At 39.5% G+C, this 14,283-nt stretch overlaps 2 protein-coding genes across 4 annotated transcripts in view; one reads left to right on the forward strand and one right to left on the reverse strand.

Moving 5' to 3' along the window:
- Positions 1-472: 472 nt before the first annotated feature.
- LOC149278424 (stabilizer of axonemal microtubules 1-like) lies at positions 473-8,197 on the reverse strand. The gene is made up of 4 exons (XM_089501974.1): positions 8,160-8,197; positions 4,439-4,618; positions 2,537-2,739; positions 473-1,467 (listed from the first exon to the last, which is right to left on the reverse strand). Exons 1-4 carry the CDS (start codon positions 8,195-8,197, stop codon positions 473-475), a joined length of 1,416 nt encoding a protein of 471 aa, XP_089358100.1.
- Positions 8,198-9,227: 1,030 nt separating this feature from the next.
- The window catches only part of LOC149278425 (elongation factor-like GTPase 1), a 117,208-nt gene continuing 112,152 nt past the window's right edge, over positions 9,228-14,283 (forward strand). For 2 of the 3 annotated variants that reach the window (XM_089501967.1, XM_089501968.1), the window contains exons 1-7: positions 9,228-9,318; positions 9,630-9,697; positions 9,793-9,877; positions 10,312-10,445; positions 11,545-11,682; positions 12,523-12,737; positions 13,867-13,990. In XM_089501967.1, coding sequence (XP_089358093.1) covers positions 9,228-9,318; positions 9,630-9,697; positions 9,793-9,877; positions 10,312-10,445; positions 11,545-11,682; positions 12,523-12,737; positions 13,867-13,990 — 855 coding nt within the window. The remainder of the gene's footprint in view (positions 9,319-9,629; positions 9,698-9,792; positions 9,878-10,311; positions 10,446-11,544; positions 11,683-12,522; positions 12,738-13,866; positions 13,991-14,283) is intronic. The other variant, XM_089501969.1, reaches the window with a different exon arrangement.

Genomic DNA, 14,283 nt, shown 5'->3' on the forward strand with positions numbered 1-14,283 from the left:
CTTATTTTAACATAACAGCAAAATCATGTTTTTTATCTGTTGGCATGAAAATGTATAGTGCATCTATAAAGTTACCGGTAACATATTCTCGATACTGTTAAACGGCTGGCCTTTTTCAGGTGCTTGCCTTATTTTACCAGTTTGTTTGGCACAATGATGCTTCCATAGAATATACCTCAGTCAAGACTAAATGGATAGTCACAGGACACTCGTGAATGTGTGGACAAATGCCAATTTAGGTTGCAATTTTTATAAATATCTAGAAGCAACACCCAAAAATACACACATCAAGCAAATCTAGTTTAGTTTTATTTGCTGGTATTGAATATATGCTAGAAGAGTTCACGTATTTAGCATTTGAGATACGTGAAAGTAAAAGGGAGAAAAAAAATAAAATTAATTGGTGAAAACTACAAAGCCTACAGTAGTATTGCCACATAATAATCAGTTGGTAAAATACAATCTTTCTCTTTTAAGACATCACAGCAATAGCCCGTGCAGCGCTATTTCCATTTTTCTTGGAAAATGCATTCATTTCTGGAGTAAGAATCTTCCGAAACATTCTGTGGCCTCGATTATCAATATTTTCAAATATGTAGCCAGGTGGAGATGGATAATTTGCTGGGCAGATTTCATTTCTCTTGGGTGTATAATCTGAACGATACATGGTTCCATCTTCAAAGGGAGCCGAACTCCGGAGAGGCATGTTTGAAGGCTTGTAACTTTGAGTTGGATTGATCTCATGGGGTAGGTAATGAGACCTGAATGTAGTTAAACCTTCAAATTTTCCACATGGCTTTGGGATTTGATGATCTTTTTTGATTATTTGTTGACGACCAGTTTCCCATGCTCTAAAATCTTCTTTCATTGTAGTATTGCCTTGGAAGGGTACATTGCTACGTCTTCCGTGGGACACAGGTCTGACGGGGGCAACAAAATTCAACTGGTGTGGGACGTAATCTGTGTGAGTTGTAGTATCTAGCGCCATGTGAGTACTGGGTGGAACATACTCTTCAGCTTTATGAACGTGGTGCAAGGGAAGAGACCAAGGCTGAAAACTATCTTTGAATTCAGTGCTTCCCTCGAAACGTGCACTGCTACCAACCTTACCAGCCTCTGGTTTGTAGCTGTGAGTTATCTCTCCAGGGGCACCCTTGTAGTTGATTCGATGAGTGGTAAGATCATCAAACGGTTGGCTGTTAGGCTTATACTCTTGCTTCTTTCTTGCAAACCTTGGCTCCAATTCATATGGAACATAGGATACACGATGGTTGGTTGTACCATCAAAAGGAATGTCGCTAAGCTTGGCAATACCTGATGGCTTAAAGCTTTCTCTTGGCATAAGATCTTTTGGAAAAAAATCATCCTGGAAGGTAGTGGAGTTACCAAACTTCTCTGTTGGAGGCTGATAAACTCTTTCCTTTTTTGCAAGTTCCCTTTTTTGAATATCCCAAGGTCTGAAATCATCTAAAAAAAAAAATGGTATAAGAGGAAATGTAGCTTTATTGTATATTATATTGTAGCTAAGGCTGTATTTAAAGGGAAACCACCACGTATTTTTTTGTTTACAATTATCCATTAAACATTATGATTAGTGTATACTTATAGAATATATTCCCTTGGTTTGTATTTAATCGTTGGTTTTAAACATACCTGGGAACTTCTGGGCTAAGGCTACCCGGAGCCTTCACTTGCGGGACACGACCAGGACTTCCCACTGACGGCAGCGGGAAACACCCCCATTTAAAGGGAAAATGGGCAGGGAGGGGGGAGTGTCAAGATCCCGCTCCCGCGACCCGGAGGATTTGCGTCTTGACCCGGAGAACCGGTGCTTCACCCGGCAATCTCTGGGCAAACCCAGAGAGTTCCCAGGTATGGTTTAAAATAGGAAGCTATGCTTGAAGTGTTGTATGTGACACAGGGGGTAGGTATTATTAATCAAAACAAGCACTCTTTCAGCCACTTTTACTGGATAATAAAAATAACTTAACAGATGAATATAGATGCAAATTTTTCTACCCAAGAGGTTCTGCTGCAGAAAAGGCTTCCACAACCCTGTGAATCACCACCTAGTATTTAGGACTTTGGGTCCCAGCTGACATTCATTCACATGCATCCAAACTAGCATACTCATTTGCCAGCTTACACACACACTGACACTTACTTACATTAAGACACTTACTAGCTGCTCACTACACGCTCTTGTACATTCACACACATGAATGACATGATCATACACATGCATACAGTACACAATTCTCTTTTTAACATACCATACTATAGAAAAAAGAATGATGCACTAATATAATTCTCACAAGGCTTGGCCATGCTGTGGACTATAATTCCCACAAGTCCCAGCTTTGCACTTAGTAAGCTGCAGTCCACAGCGGAAGTGGTGAAACATAAAAAGCAACTACAGACACTCTATGGCCAGCTCAAAACTCCCTTTATGCTCATTTAGCCCAAAAGCTAAACACTGGCGAAGACGTATAAAAAAAGTATTATAAAGAAAAAGCTTTTTCCCCAGTGGACCTACCTTTATATGTGGGGTTAGTGTCAAACTTTCCAGCATTCATTTTCCGCTGATCCACTGGGTGCACCGGTGCCACAGGCTGTATTTTGTAGGGATTAAAATCCTTATGATAGGTTGTTTCAAGGTCGATGTGGCCTGGCTTCGGTTTGTATTCTTCATGAGCACGCACAGGTCGATTTACAACATCATATGGGAGATAATCTGACCTGAAATATGCAGGAACAGGAAAACAAGTGTTTAAGGAAAGGACATAACCATCAAAATCAGGTTAAGAACATTTACCCTTACTTCCTTACTGTTTTAGCTCTGAGAAGATGCTATAAAAAAATTAAACAATGTTCAGGGCCGGACAAGGAATGAAAAGCAGCCCTAAAAAAATTTGGACACCAGCACTTTATTGTGTGGGCTCATGTGTCCACATGCCACAAAAGGGACATAACTGCAAACCACAGAGGCACCCAGCTTCACAAGCAACATGTCCCGCCAGGGCCGGCCCAAGACATAATGCCGCCTGGGGCGAAGTTTAAAATGCCCCCCCTACCCTTCCTCTGCCGCCCCCCCCCATTATCTACCCCCCCCCCCCTTGTACTTACCTTTCAGCAGTCCTGCGGTGAGTCTCCCTGCTCGGTCTCGTTGCCGGCTTGTAATGTTGCGCCTCGGAAATGACGTCATCTTCCGGCGCTCAACATTACAAGCCGGCAACGAGACCGAGCTAGAGGGCTCGCAGAGGAGAGAGAGCGGCGGCGAGCAGGTACTGATAACTTGGTAAGCGAAAACCACTCGGCGCCTTCTCTCTCTTCCGCTTTAAAAAAAAAAAAAAAAAAAAAAAAAAAAAAAAAAAGGGGCTTGGGGCGGCAAATCATCTGCCTCATAAACAGCCTGCCTGTGCCACCTTTTTTTTACATTTATTCACTCATTTACTTACTCACTCATCCTCCTGCACCCCCCTTACCTCTCCTGCAGATTTCTCTGGTTCATACCATACAGGGGCCGTGTTGATGTCTATGCGGCTCAACAGCAGCCTAATGATGGCCTGTAGCTTACAGCTGTGGCGTTCACACAGTGTGATCGGAGTCTCTCTTTTCCTGCCCAGGGAAAACAGGAACATGGGCCCAAAAAAAGAGTTTCCTTGTACAGTGTGCAAGAGCCAAAGTGGTAAGAAAATAATCTTCTGGTTCTTTCCTAGTAGGCCAGTCTGGCCCCGACAATGTCAAATGAAGAAACCGATATTAACCAATGTGAATTTCTGTTGCTTAAGTAAGTACATGCTGTATTTTATTGTCCTACTTATTAGTGGACACAAATGAAGATTCATCATCATTCTGAAAGGTATGTTTTATGCTATATTGATACTACTTTTCTTGATACGTCTCTGTCATCCCTGACTTTAGCTTGGTTCTGTATACATAGAGCCTGAATCCTGTCTTAACCTGAATTTTTCCACTTTGGACATTGATGGTCTACTCTGAGGTCATCCTCATAAAAACAAACGTGAGCAGCACCCAGTGAATCTTAATGGCTCCTCTAACACTCAACTCTTTACATTTTTCTGGGGTCAGTCAGTGTGCATGACGGATGACGGCAAGGACCTATTAATTTTTGGAATTTGAACTCTAGGTCCAAATAAAAAATAGTGTCAGCAAAAAAAACATGCAGCTTTTTAATTGTGAGTTTAGGTATGGCTAACTTAGAGATCAAACCTTTGCTAATTCAAACAACCATTTAACGGAATTTCCATATAACCCATTCATCAAAAATGTATTTTAGGCCACCATATTTGATCGGCTAGCAGATTAAGCATTTCAATGAAACCCTAGGTTTATTTTACAGTTTAGATATGTGTATGCTAAAATATATTTTATATACTGTATATTCCCTTTTCTGATAATAATCAAATAGGTTTACTTAAAGGTTGTTAGTCCTTCAATTTTTCCACGGTTTCCTTGGTATTCTTGCTTGGGCTTCATACTTTGAGGAGGCTGCACAAGATCATACTGTGGGTATTTTTCCACGTATTCGGTGAGAACACAGGGCTTTTCAGACTTTTCAAAAATCATTGTAGGTGCGTGGGGGCAATGGTGGCGCCTGGAGGACAAAACACGGGAAATAATATATAAAGTAGAATCATTGAAAACATTTAAATAGACAAATGTTATAGAAAATGAAAAAAAAAATACAAATAACATTTCCAACATAATAAAATGCCTGACACTTAGCTGCTTAAAGAAGCTATAATTCACTCATTCTTTGATAACATAAAACCAATCTTAATACACACACACACATCCCTACTGCATTATCAAAGGTATCCAAGGGTTATTGTAAAGGCATTGAGTATGGTGCCCTCTACTGGACATTGGTGGTATGATATGTCTTATTTTTAATAAATTTGCTGGATATGAGTAACTTAACTATACCAGTGTATATATATATATTTATATATTTGCACTTTAAGTTCCACTGGGAGAAAAGCCCTATATAAATGCCTGTTAATGTAAAAGAATGCTATGGGTTGTCATTGTATTTGTTAGGATACAGTTTTGTTTATTCTTGTTTAAAACAAACATTGCTCAAGAATATGTTGCTAGATTTCCTCTTGTTCTAGGTAACACAATTCAAACATACATTATTTACAAATATCATCATACCTTATAATCCTTCGAACCACCCTACACGAAAACTCGTTGAGACAAATGGCACACGACAACTGCTTTGTATGGGATGTCCTTAGAAACTGTAAGCTTTGTGTACACACCTAGGTAACGCTGCCAGGCAACCAAGCATCTTGCAAGTTATAGGTCCCCTGAATTGTAACAAGTTTGACTTCCACCAGGCCACTGTAGGTCATGGGTCATCAACCCGTAGTTACTCAGCCCTCCCCGTACTAAGTTTATATGTGGCATTGACAACATGTTGAGAGTTACAGGTTCATCCCTTTCCTATAAGACCCTGTTTGTATGTGAGTCATGTGCCGTTTCACATTGAGATTTATTTGTGATTACAATAAAACTTTAAAACAATAATGATCATGAAAGAACTTTAGAATATGTTTAACCGGGCGAATAGCACAATTTTGGGTCTAAGTGATGACTACTTGGCACTTCTAACACTTCACTGCCTATCACACTGTGCCTTCACTAATATGGCGCGTTATATTTGGCCATGTTTAGGAGATGCAGAGCTATTGTGCATACTGCTTACTTCTAGATAGACGTTGGAATTCTCTTGCCCTTCCAGTAGCGGTAGTGACTTGTGTTCAGTAATGAAAGCCATCCAAATTACCCAAAGCCAAACTCATGAAACTGACCTAAATTGGCATGTCGGGTACTCCACGAGGGTAAAGCCCCGGGGCAGAATTTGCAAGCACGTTAAACAAATCTTGCACAGAGCGTTCGGAGCCTCCAGTAGATTATAATGTCCTTTAGAGGCCTGTCTTCATTTTATGAGACCACTAATTTCATCCACGAGCAAGGTCGCTCTATCATCATTTAGAGCTTCCCCCATTTACTTTTACATGAGGCCAATCAATCCTCCCAAATGGTGGTTTTCTTTGGACAACAGAGATTACGTGTCTGACAACAGATGGACTAGTAACAGAATTCTAATCCATACATATGAGTCATTTTAGTATTTATCCTTTACATATAATTCTTAAGTATATATAATACTTAATATTATTATAATTTAATAACCACAATATCTCCAAAATAAGTTCGCTGATTGACAAACAAAATGTACAAGCTACAGGTTGTAATTTTTTTTCAAACATTCCCAGTGATTCATTTTTACTGGATTATGATTAATTTGCTTGAATTGTCACTTTGGAATTAATCAGTTTTTAGGTTGATAAATATAGCCAATATGGTTGCATCATAATTTGGAGTCCAGCTCAGCAAAAGCCTGTCCTTTAAATGTTGGTGCTATCAAAACAATTAATGAATAATGCATGAGTTCTATGGATGTGAATCAATCTGCATACAACAGAGGACAGTGAGATCGTCTCAAATCCCCCAGGCCTACATTAGATGAATGTCATGTTCTGCTTGGCATTTACGAGCAGGTTAACCGAGGACGAGGAGTTACACTTATTCATTTTGTTATGACCAAATCTGTTAACTTTGCATTATTGTTTAGCACTTACGACATTACATCAATGGTTGATATTTGTTTTATGAGGTAGGAAAGTCTAAAGCAGAGGTAATCATAAACAGGCTTTGTGGAGGACATTTCACTCCACTAAATGCATCAAATGTAATGTGCTCCTCAACCTCTCAATTCTGCGTGTATCTTCTGCTATTATCACCAACCATTTCAGAGAAGCTGAGAAGCCTAGCTTAATATTCCCTGATCTCTTATATATCCAGGAGAGGATGGAGAATCTACTTTACTGCTCAACCATCACCACGTTTGTGCATGGGGTTGCCATATTGGACATTTCTTCCAGGACATGTCTTACATTCTTACATGATCCTGTCCTCCACATACAGTGGATCCCTGCAGAATATGGGAATATGTATAAAGTCAAAAAAGAAATCAATGACTTAACCGAATGTATGCACTTCCTTATGAAGGAGTGATTTATAGGTGGTGGTCAGCAACATGTAGAAACTTGTGTCCTGGAAAAAATGTCCAATATGGCAACCCTATCACCAATGGTAATTTCATTATAGTGACTGTCAAGAAGAAAAGAATCCTGTCTTGGCGATATAAGACAAGGTGGAGAGGGAGTAACCCCCTTTCAAAACACAGGTTTGCAAGTATTAAGTCAGGTCATCAACTTCTATGAAGTGGCGGGTGAGGATAGTGGAAGAGGGCGGGTGGGAGAGTGTTGCATATAGCGAAATGTCCTCCACAAAGCCTGTTACTGACTACCCCTGCACTAAAGTATTGCCATTAATGAATAGTTTGATGTTTCCATCAGACTCTGACTTTCTTTTCCCGTAAAACGAATACCTTTGACATAATGCCTTAACCGCTCTTTTTTCAATCACATTCATTAATAGACTTGGCAGTACTAACAATAATGAGTGAGGAATATATGCGAGTACTAATGTATGTGACTGGGGCATATATGCGGGTACTAATTTATGTGACTGGGGCATATATGAAAGTGTTAATGTATGTGACTGGGGCATATATGAGAGTGCTAATGTATGTGACTGGGGCATATAGCGAGTACTAATGTATGTGACTGAAGTATATATGAAAACCCAAGGACCCCTTTCAGTATTAATATGTCTTATGTTTATGTAATGCTATGTTTGTATCTCCCCATCCTATTGTGCTATGAAATGTGCTGACACTTCACAAATAATAAATATAATAATAATAATAATAATAATAATAATAATATGGAAGGTGTCATAAAGGGACATGTGGGCAAATATATGATGCCACAACTTGGTGGGTTTAACTATTTTAAACACGCACTCAGAAGGACTATTTCCAAATGCGCTAATACACCACCACTGCCAAGACCCATATGTATTATTTTACACTATTATTAATGTAAGTATCACATTGATAAATATAGATTCCGAGTGCTACATAATGGGGTTATTTAGCTGAGATTTTGTTAAAACTTAGTTAAGATCTTAAATGTGCCCCCCAGACTGCCGTCTCCTACCCGCAGGTGCAGATCTCGCAGATACATTTACGCTTCATGTCTCCCCTCCGGCTGTGCAGTCTCCGCACCGCCTCACACTCTCTCCCAAGGTTTTCTGTATCCAGGCACGCAGACCGTCACCTAGCAACAGCCGAGCGTCCTGTTAACAAGCCCGAGGGCTGCGCGATGACGTCACCTGCCGGGGTGAAAGGACTACGCGAAAAGTTCATTTACTTCCGGGTGTGGGCTGCACATGGAGTGCTGCTGATCAGCAGGGCTGTCAATGGTCATAAATATATATATCGTATACACGCACATAGATCTATACGTATAGGGTAAGTGAAACACCGGTTGTCAACGTGGGCTGGGCTGGGCTGATGCATGTGGTTTGCGGGCGCATGTACTGTTCTAAGGGACTTTGTGATATTTGGCAGCTATTGTTATATGTAACTTTAGTTACAAGTGTCTCATACACATAGAATAAAGAGAAAAAATCCCCTACCCTCTGGAATAACCTCCCCGACCTATCCGTCTTTCACCTGCCTTCGGTCCTTCAAAAATCCCCTCAAGACCCACTTCTTTATGGACGCCCATGAATTTAAGGGTTAAAGACCTTCCTCTCATCTTCTTTTCGCTCACCTGGCATAGTTCCTCCCCTCTTTTTGGATAATACTTATACTAGTGTGCCTGGGCCATCCCCAAGAGTGACACTTTTACCTCTTCTTTGACATTCCCCAACTCGCTCTAGATTGTAAGCTCTTTTGAGCAGGGCCCATCTTACCTGTTCTTTCTGTAAGTCAAATTGTTATGTTACACACCACTTGTTGTCTATGTACTGATTGTACATAGACAACTGTGGAATATAATGTGGAATATAATGGCACTATCTAAAATAATATATATAATGGTAACAGAAAACATGTTGCTGTGCTTATGGAAGAGAAGAAATGCAGCGTTTATTGTCTTAACAAATATTTCAGAAAGACGTGGTTTTGTAAGATATTCTTTATTAATATATGATGTCACATGCAGTTTAATTACGTAACCCACAGCCGCCACTTAACGAGCTGTCTTTTTAGGGAATACACAATGGGAGTCGTAAGCTTGGAGAAAATTGTTGCCCTACAGAAGAAGACTGCTAATATCCGGAATATCTGTATTTTGGCTCATGTTGACCATGGTAAGTCTTTTGTTTCCATTGATGCCAGGTTTAAAGGTACATTTAAGTATTTTAATGCTCTCTGAAGCCACTATGGATTTAAAATAAAACTGTGGCCTTATAGAACTAAAAGTCAAAGAAAAGTTATTGGCCCCCATTAGCACAGCAATAAAGTTCAAACTCCTGGTTTATTGACAATGACCCCAGGACTACAGCTGTTAAGATTTTTGCCCATTCAATACATTTAAATTTTACTTGGTAAACTGTCATGGTGTTCTTGTGTCTTTTCTTTTAATGGGTTTGATTATTCTTCTTACGTTTTTTTTAAACAGGCAAGACAACGTTGGCTGACTGCCTTATATCTAGCAACGGGATCATCTCCAGTCGGCTAGCAGGGAAGGTAATGTTGTTTTCCGTAATGAACATTAGAACATTTTTTTGTGTGTACATAAAACTTTCAAAGATTTTTTATTATTTTTTTTTTTTAAATTGCAGTTGCGTTACTTGGACAGTCGAGAAGATGAACAAATCCGAGGGATAACCATGAAATCCAGCGCTATCTCCCTGCAGTACAAACATGGTATTTGTTTTAATGATTTTGTTGTTTGTCAGTGCCCTTCTGACACCAATTGCTTGATGGCAAGTTTTGAATACAAATGTACAAATATATGCGGGGTGAAGACCATAATCTGTGTTTTCACTTTGAATAAAGTCATAAAAGCTGTATGTAGCACATTGTATGACATTCATTTCCCCAGGCCTTTTTTTGCGGAGTGATAGTTGACTAGCTAACCATTTGCCCCGGATATGTATAATACATGTGTGTAACTGAACCCAACTTATAAAGTGATCACTCTCACTGACATACTTCAATGACTTAGCTATTATTTATGTTCCTGTACTGTAGCAAGTAATATGTGATGTTTATTGCCTATTCTAGTGAGAGTCCACCTTCTCATTCCACCTACACCAGAGATTTTATAAAATTGTGTGTATATTGGTGTAATCTTTTAGGCGATGAAGAATATCTCATCAACCTGATTGACTCTCCTGGACACGTAGACTTCTCTTCTGAAGTCTCAACTGCAGTCCGCCTATGCGATGGCTCTATCATTGTGGTCGATGCTGTAGAAGGAGTCTGTCCACAGGTAAAGTGTTCCCTTTAATACAGTCTACACACATCTTCTTCAGTCTTCTGTCTTCTTACTTCAGTTTTTGTCAGCTTTTAGTGTCTTCTTTCTTGACCCGTTGTCACGGAGCTGGCTAGTCCGACCGACTACCTCCGCTGTCTTGTGCTCCCTTAGCCTGGGACACCACACTTTCCCCGGTTCCCCGGTCACTAGCCGAGACTCAGTGTCGGGTAAAACCAAACGAAGACTGATTTATTTCTCACACACAGGACTGGATATATCCAGCAAAACACACATTAACATAAAACAAGATATTGGGACACAAATGGTGGTGGCAGATCCTGGCTGTCTGCTGGAGATAATCCCCTCAGCCAGTGATGAGATGATACTGCTGGGGGTAGCCACAGAAGTCTTTACAAACCCAGGGCCCATAGTCAATAGGGAGGAGGCTGGCAGTCAGGCTTCTCCAGTGGCCCCAGTGATGGAGGCTTCCGTCACACCCGTGAATCAGGCCTCCCGGGGAACTTCCGGGAACATTCTCTCCCCTAATAGAGGATCTATACAAAATGCATTTAAGGTTCTGTTTTTTTGTGTTTTTGATAACTTGATCTGAAATGGATATTCCATTTAGTTTTGTGTTTTTCTTAACATGCATTAAATCACAGATTGATTTCTCTTTACCTCTGTCATTTTTCCTCTGCTTCATTTGTGACTACTAGTGAAAACAGGAAACAATGTTCAAATTTCAGACCCAAGGCGGCAAAAAAGAAATCATTGGCTGGTTAATTGATGAACTTCTGCTCCAGATATTAGTGCTATATTGTTAACAACATCCTTAAAACGATTCAATTTTCTATCTTCTTGCTCTTGGTAACACTACATAGGTTAACGAGCATAGACCTTACTTTGCTGTTCTGTCTAGATCCCAATCTATGATCACCGTTATTGTATTATTACAAGATGCAGTAGAAATTGTTGTAGGAAATGATGATGTAGGAAAAAATTACTCTGCAGTGCAACCCACCTCCTTTTTTATGTTTATGCCTTAAATTAGAATATATATATATATAATGTGTGTGTTTGGCTTGTGTAACAATTTTTCTGCCTTATTTTTCAGACACAGGCAGTGTTACGCCAAGCGTGGCTTGAGAATATTCGTCCCGTCCTTGTCATCAATAAAATTGATAGATTGATAGTTGAACTGAAGCTGTCTTCTCTGGAAGCATATGCACATCTGCAGAAGATCCTAGAACAGGTAAATAAGCAATTGGCACATCTGTATGTTTACTTGCACGTGGTATGCCATACCCATCTGTCCCAAGAGCTTACAGTCATAATGTCAGACGGAAATGTCTATTTCTGCCAAACTTAACCTTAACATGTGTAAGTTGTCAGTCTGTGAAATAATGCCATAGTGGCATTAAACAGGACCTGTCAATGTCATAGCTTTTCTCAGTAGGACATTGGTAACTTAATAAGGAGTAATTAATCATGCAGATCCCAAGAACAGGAACTACAATGGCAGTTATATGCTATGTAAGGCAGCTTTTCTAATATAAATTGCTTATATTGAGGTATTAACAAGGTTACATGGTTTGGTTTTGTGAGGAATGTAGAATTTTGGAAATAAGGAGACATTTTCTTCTTTTGAAAAAAAACATAGAATTTGTCGGCAGATGAGAAAACTTTCAGTCCATCTAGTCTACCCACTATGTCCTGACTCAAACCTTTTTCAGTCCTTGATATTGACTTAGACCTACAGTAGACATATGCCTATGCATGTTTACATTTCTTTGAACTGTATTATCCTTTACTACTTCTACTCGGAGCCTGTTCCCCTTATCTACCACCATCTCAGTAAAGTAAAACCTTTTCACATTAGAGCATCAAAATCTTAGATGTAGTTTTAGACGCTGGAAATGTTCAAACGTTTCTCCGACTCTTCAAACAAAATGACGCTCCTGTACTTGTTAGGTGTTCTGTGTTTAACTGTTTCTATCGCATCATCTTGCACTCTTCTCTCCTTCAAGCTGTACAAAGTGTTTGTATTTGCTCCCTCGTCTAAAATACTGTATTATTGTGCCATTGTTTTCAGGTAAACGCTGTTACTGGGAGCCTTTTCACGTCTAAAGTCCTAGAAGACAGAGCTGAAAAGGAAATGGAGCATGAAGGAAAATCAGAATGTGTGGAAGGAGAGCAGGTGTATGACTGGAGTGCCGGTCTGGAAGAAACGGATGATTCCCACCTTTATTTCTCACCAGACCAGGGCAATGTAGTTTTTGGCAGTGCCATCGATGGATGGGGCTTTACGTAAGTCTGTCTTGATTCAGCGGGCATATTGTCTCTCTCTCTCACTCTCTCACTATATATATATATTTTATATATATATATATATATATGGTATATCCCCCTTCGCGATCCTTGTTTTATTGTGCTAGTCAGTTCTCATCATGTGAAGGCTTTTTTAATATGTTTTACATTAAACACAGTACACTAGTCACTATTTTGCTCCGTTTGCTTAACAAGTTCAGTTTTATGTATGTTACTAAAATATTCTGAAAGAATTGCCTCATTTAATTTTAATTTAGTTCGGTTTTATTACTTGGTTCGAGACAAAGGACTATGGGCAGAACGGTTCTTATCTGCCAGTAAAGTTTGTGAAATAGTGACTTTTGAGACATTATTGTATGTTATCAGTAGATGGTGCTGTGGTTCTGTAGAAAGGTTTCCCATCAAACCAGTGGCATCGAGTGGTTCAACACTATTGTTGGCGTATGGACTAGTTTAGAAAATCGCTTGATTTCTTTATTACATGTTATTTGGCAATTCCCCGAATGTCCTTGTTTTGTTTATGAAACATTTTATGCTTTAGACGAACCTTTCAGTGCGAGGGTTTGTGATTGATTTAGTATTGCTTTCCGTCTGGAACGTATAATAATAGCTCTTGCAAGTGTCTCCACTTCTGTAAATTCTGTGACCCTTCTTTTCTCTCTTAAGCTGATAGAACTAAATCGTATCGGCTGTCAGGGACATAGCTATTAGTTATGAGCGTCCGACTCAGATACTCTCGTTTCTCTTACACATGAAAGGTTGTTCTATTTCCAGGAGAAAAAAAGGACACAAAGGGTAGACAACTCTCTTTATTGTATTATCCCCATCATCCATATCCTGTTTGTGAATGGTTGGGTGGATGCGCAATTTACTTTAACATCAGGTATGGAATCCTTCCTGTTACAATCAGGGTTTGCAGGGTTTTAGGACACATTCTTTCACGTCTGGTGGGGTTTATTCACTAAACCATTAACTGATGTGACATTCATTAAACCAGCAGGTTAACTATAGATTGTGCAGGGCCAACATATCCCTTCTTGCTCAAGATTTGGCCCTTTGTATTAATGTATAGTGAAATTGTACTTTCCTGTCCCCTATTTTATTGTAGCATAGATCACTTTGCCCAACTCTACAGCCAGAAAGTTGGTATTAGGGCTGCTGTCCTTCTGAAGACACTCTGGGGGGATTACTACCTGAATGCTAAAGCCAAGAAGATCATGAAAGGAGCTCAGGTAATACCATGCCATTACTTATACATGCCTTAATCCCTGTGCTCGGAGTACATTTCTCTTTTGTAATCATGTCATTCCATGGTCTTAAGTGTTTTTAGCTTGTTATGGTTCAAAACAATGGTTTTTTCTTTTTTTTTTTTTTTTTTTTTTTTATTCCATTTCGTTTTTATAACCTTAGAGTCGGTTCATACATCTGATCATGTATTGGGATAAAATATATGCCAGTTTGACACCCAGACTTAGGTTTCCTATTTATTTGATCTGATGTTTAATTCCCTCTTCCACCAACGCGC

The sequence above is a fragment of the Sceloporus occidentalis genome, unplaced genomic scaffold (genome assembly GCF_023333645.1).
Source record: "Sceloporus occidentalis isolate IW3139 unplaced genomic scaffold, rSceOcc1.0.p SCAF_189, whole genome shotgun sequence".
NCBI lineage: Eukaryota > Metazoa > Chordata > Lepidosauria > Squamata > Phrynosomatidae > Sceloporus > Sceloporus occidentalis.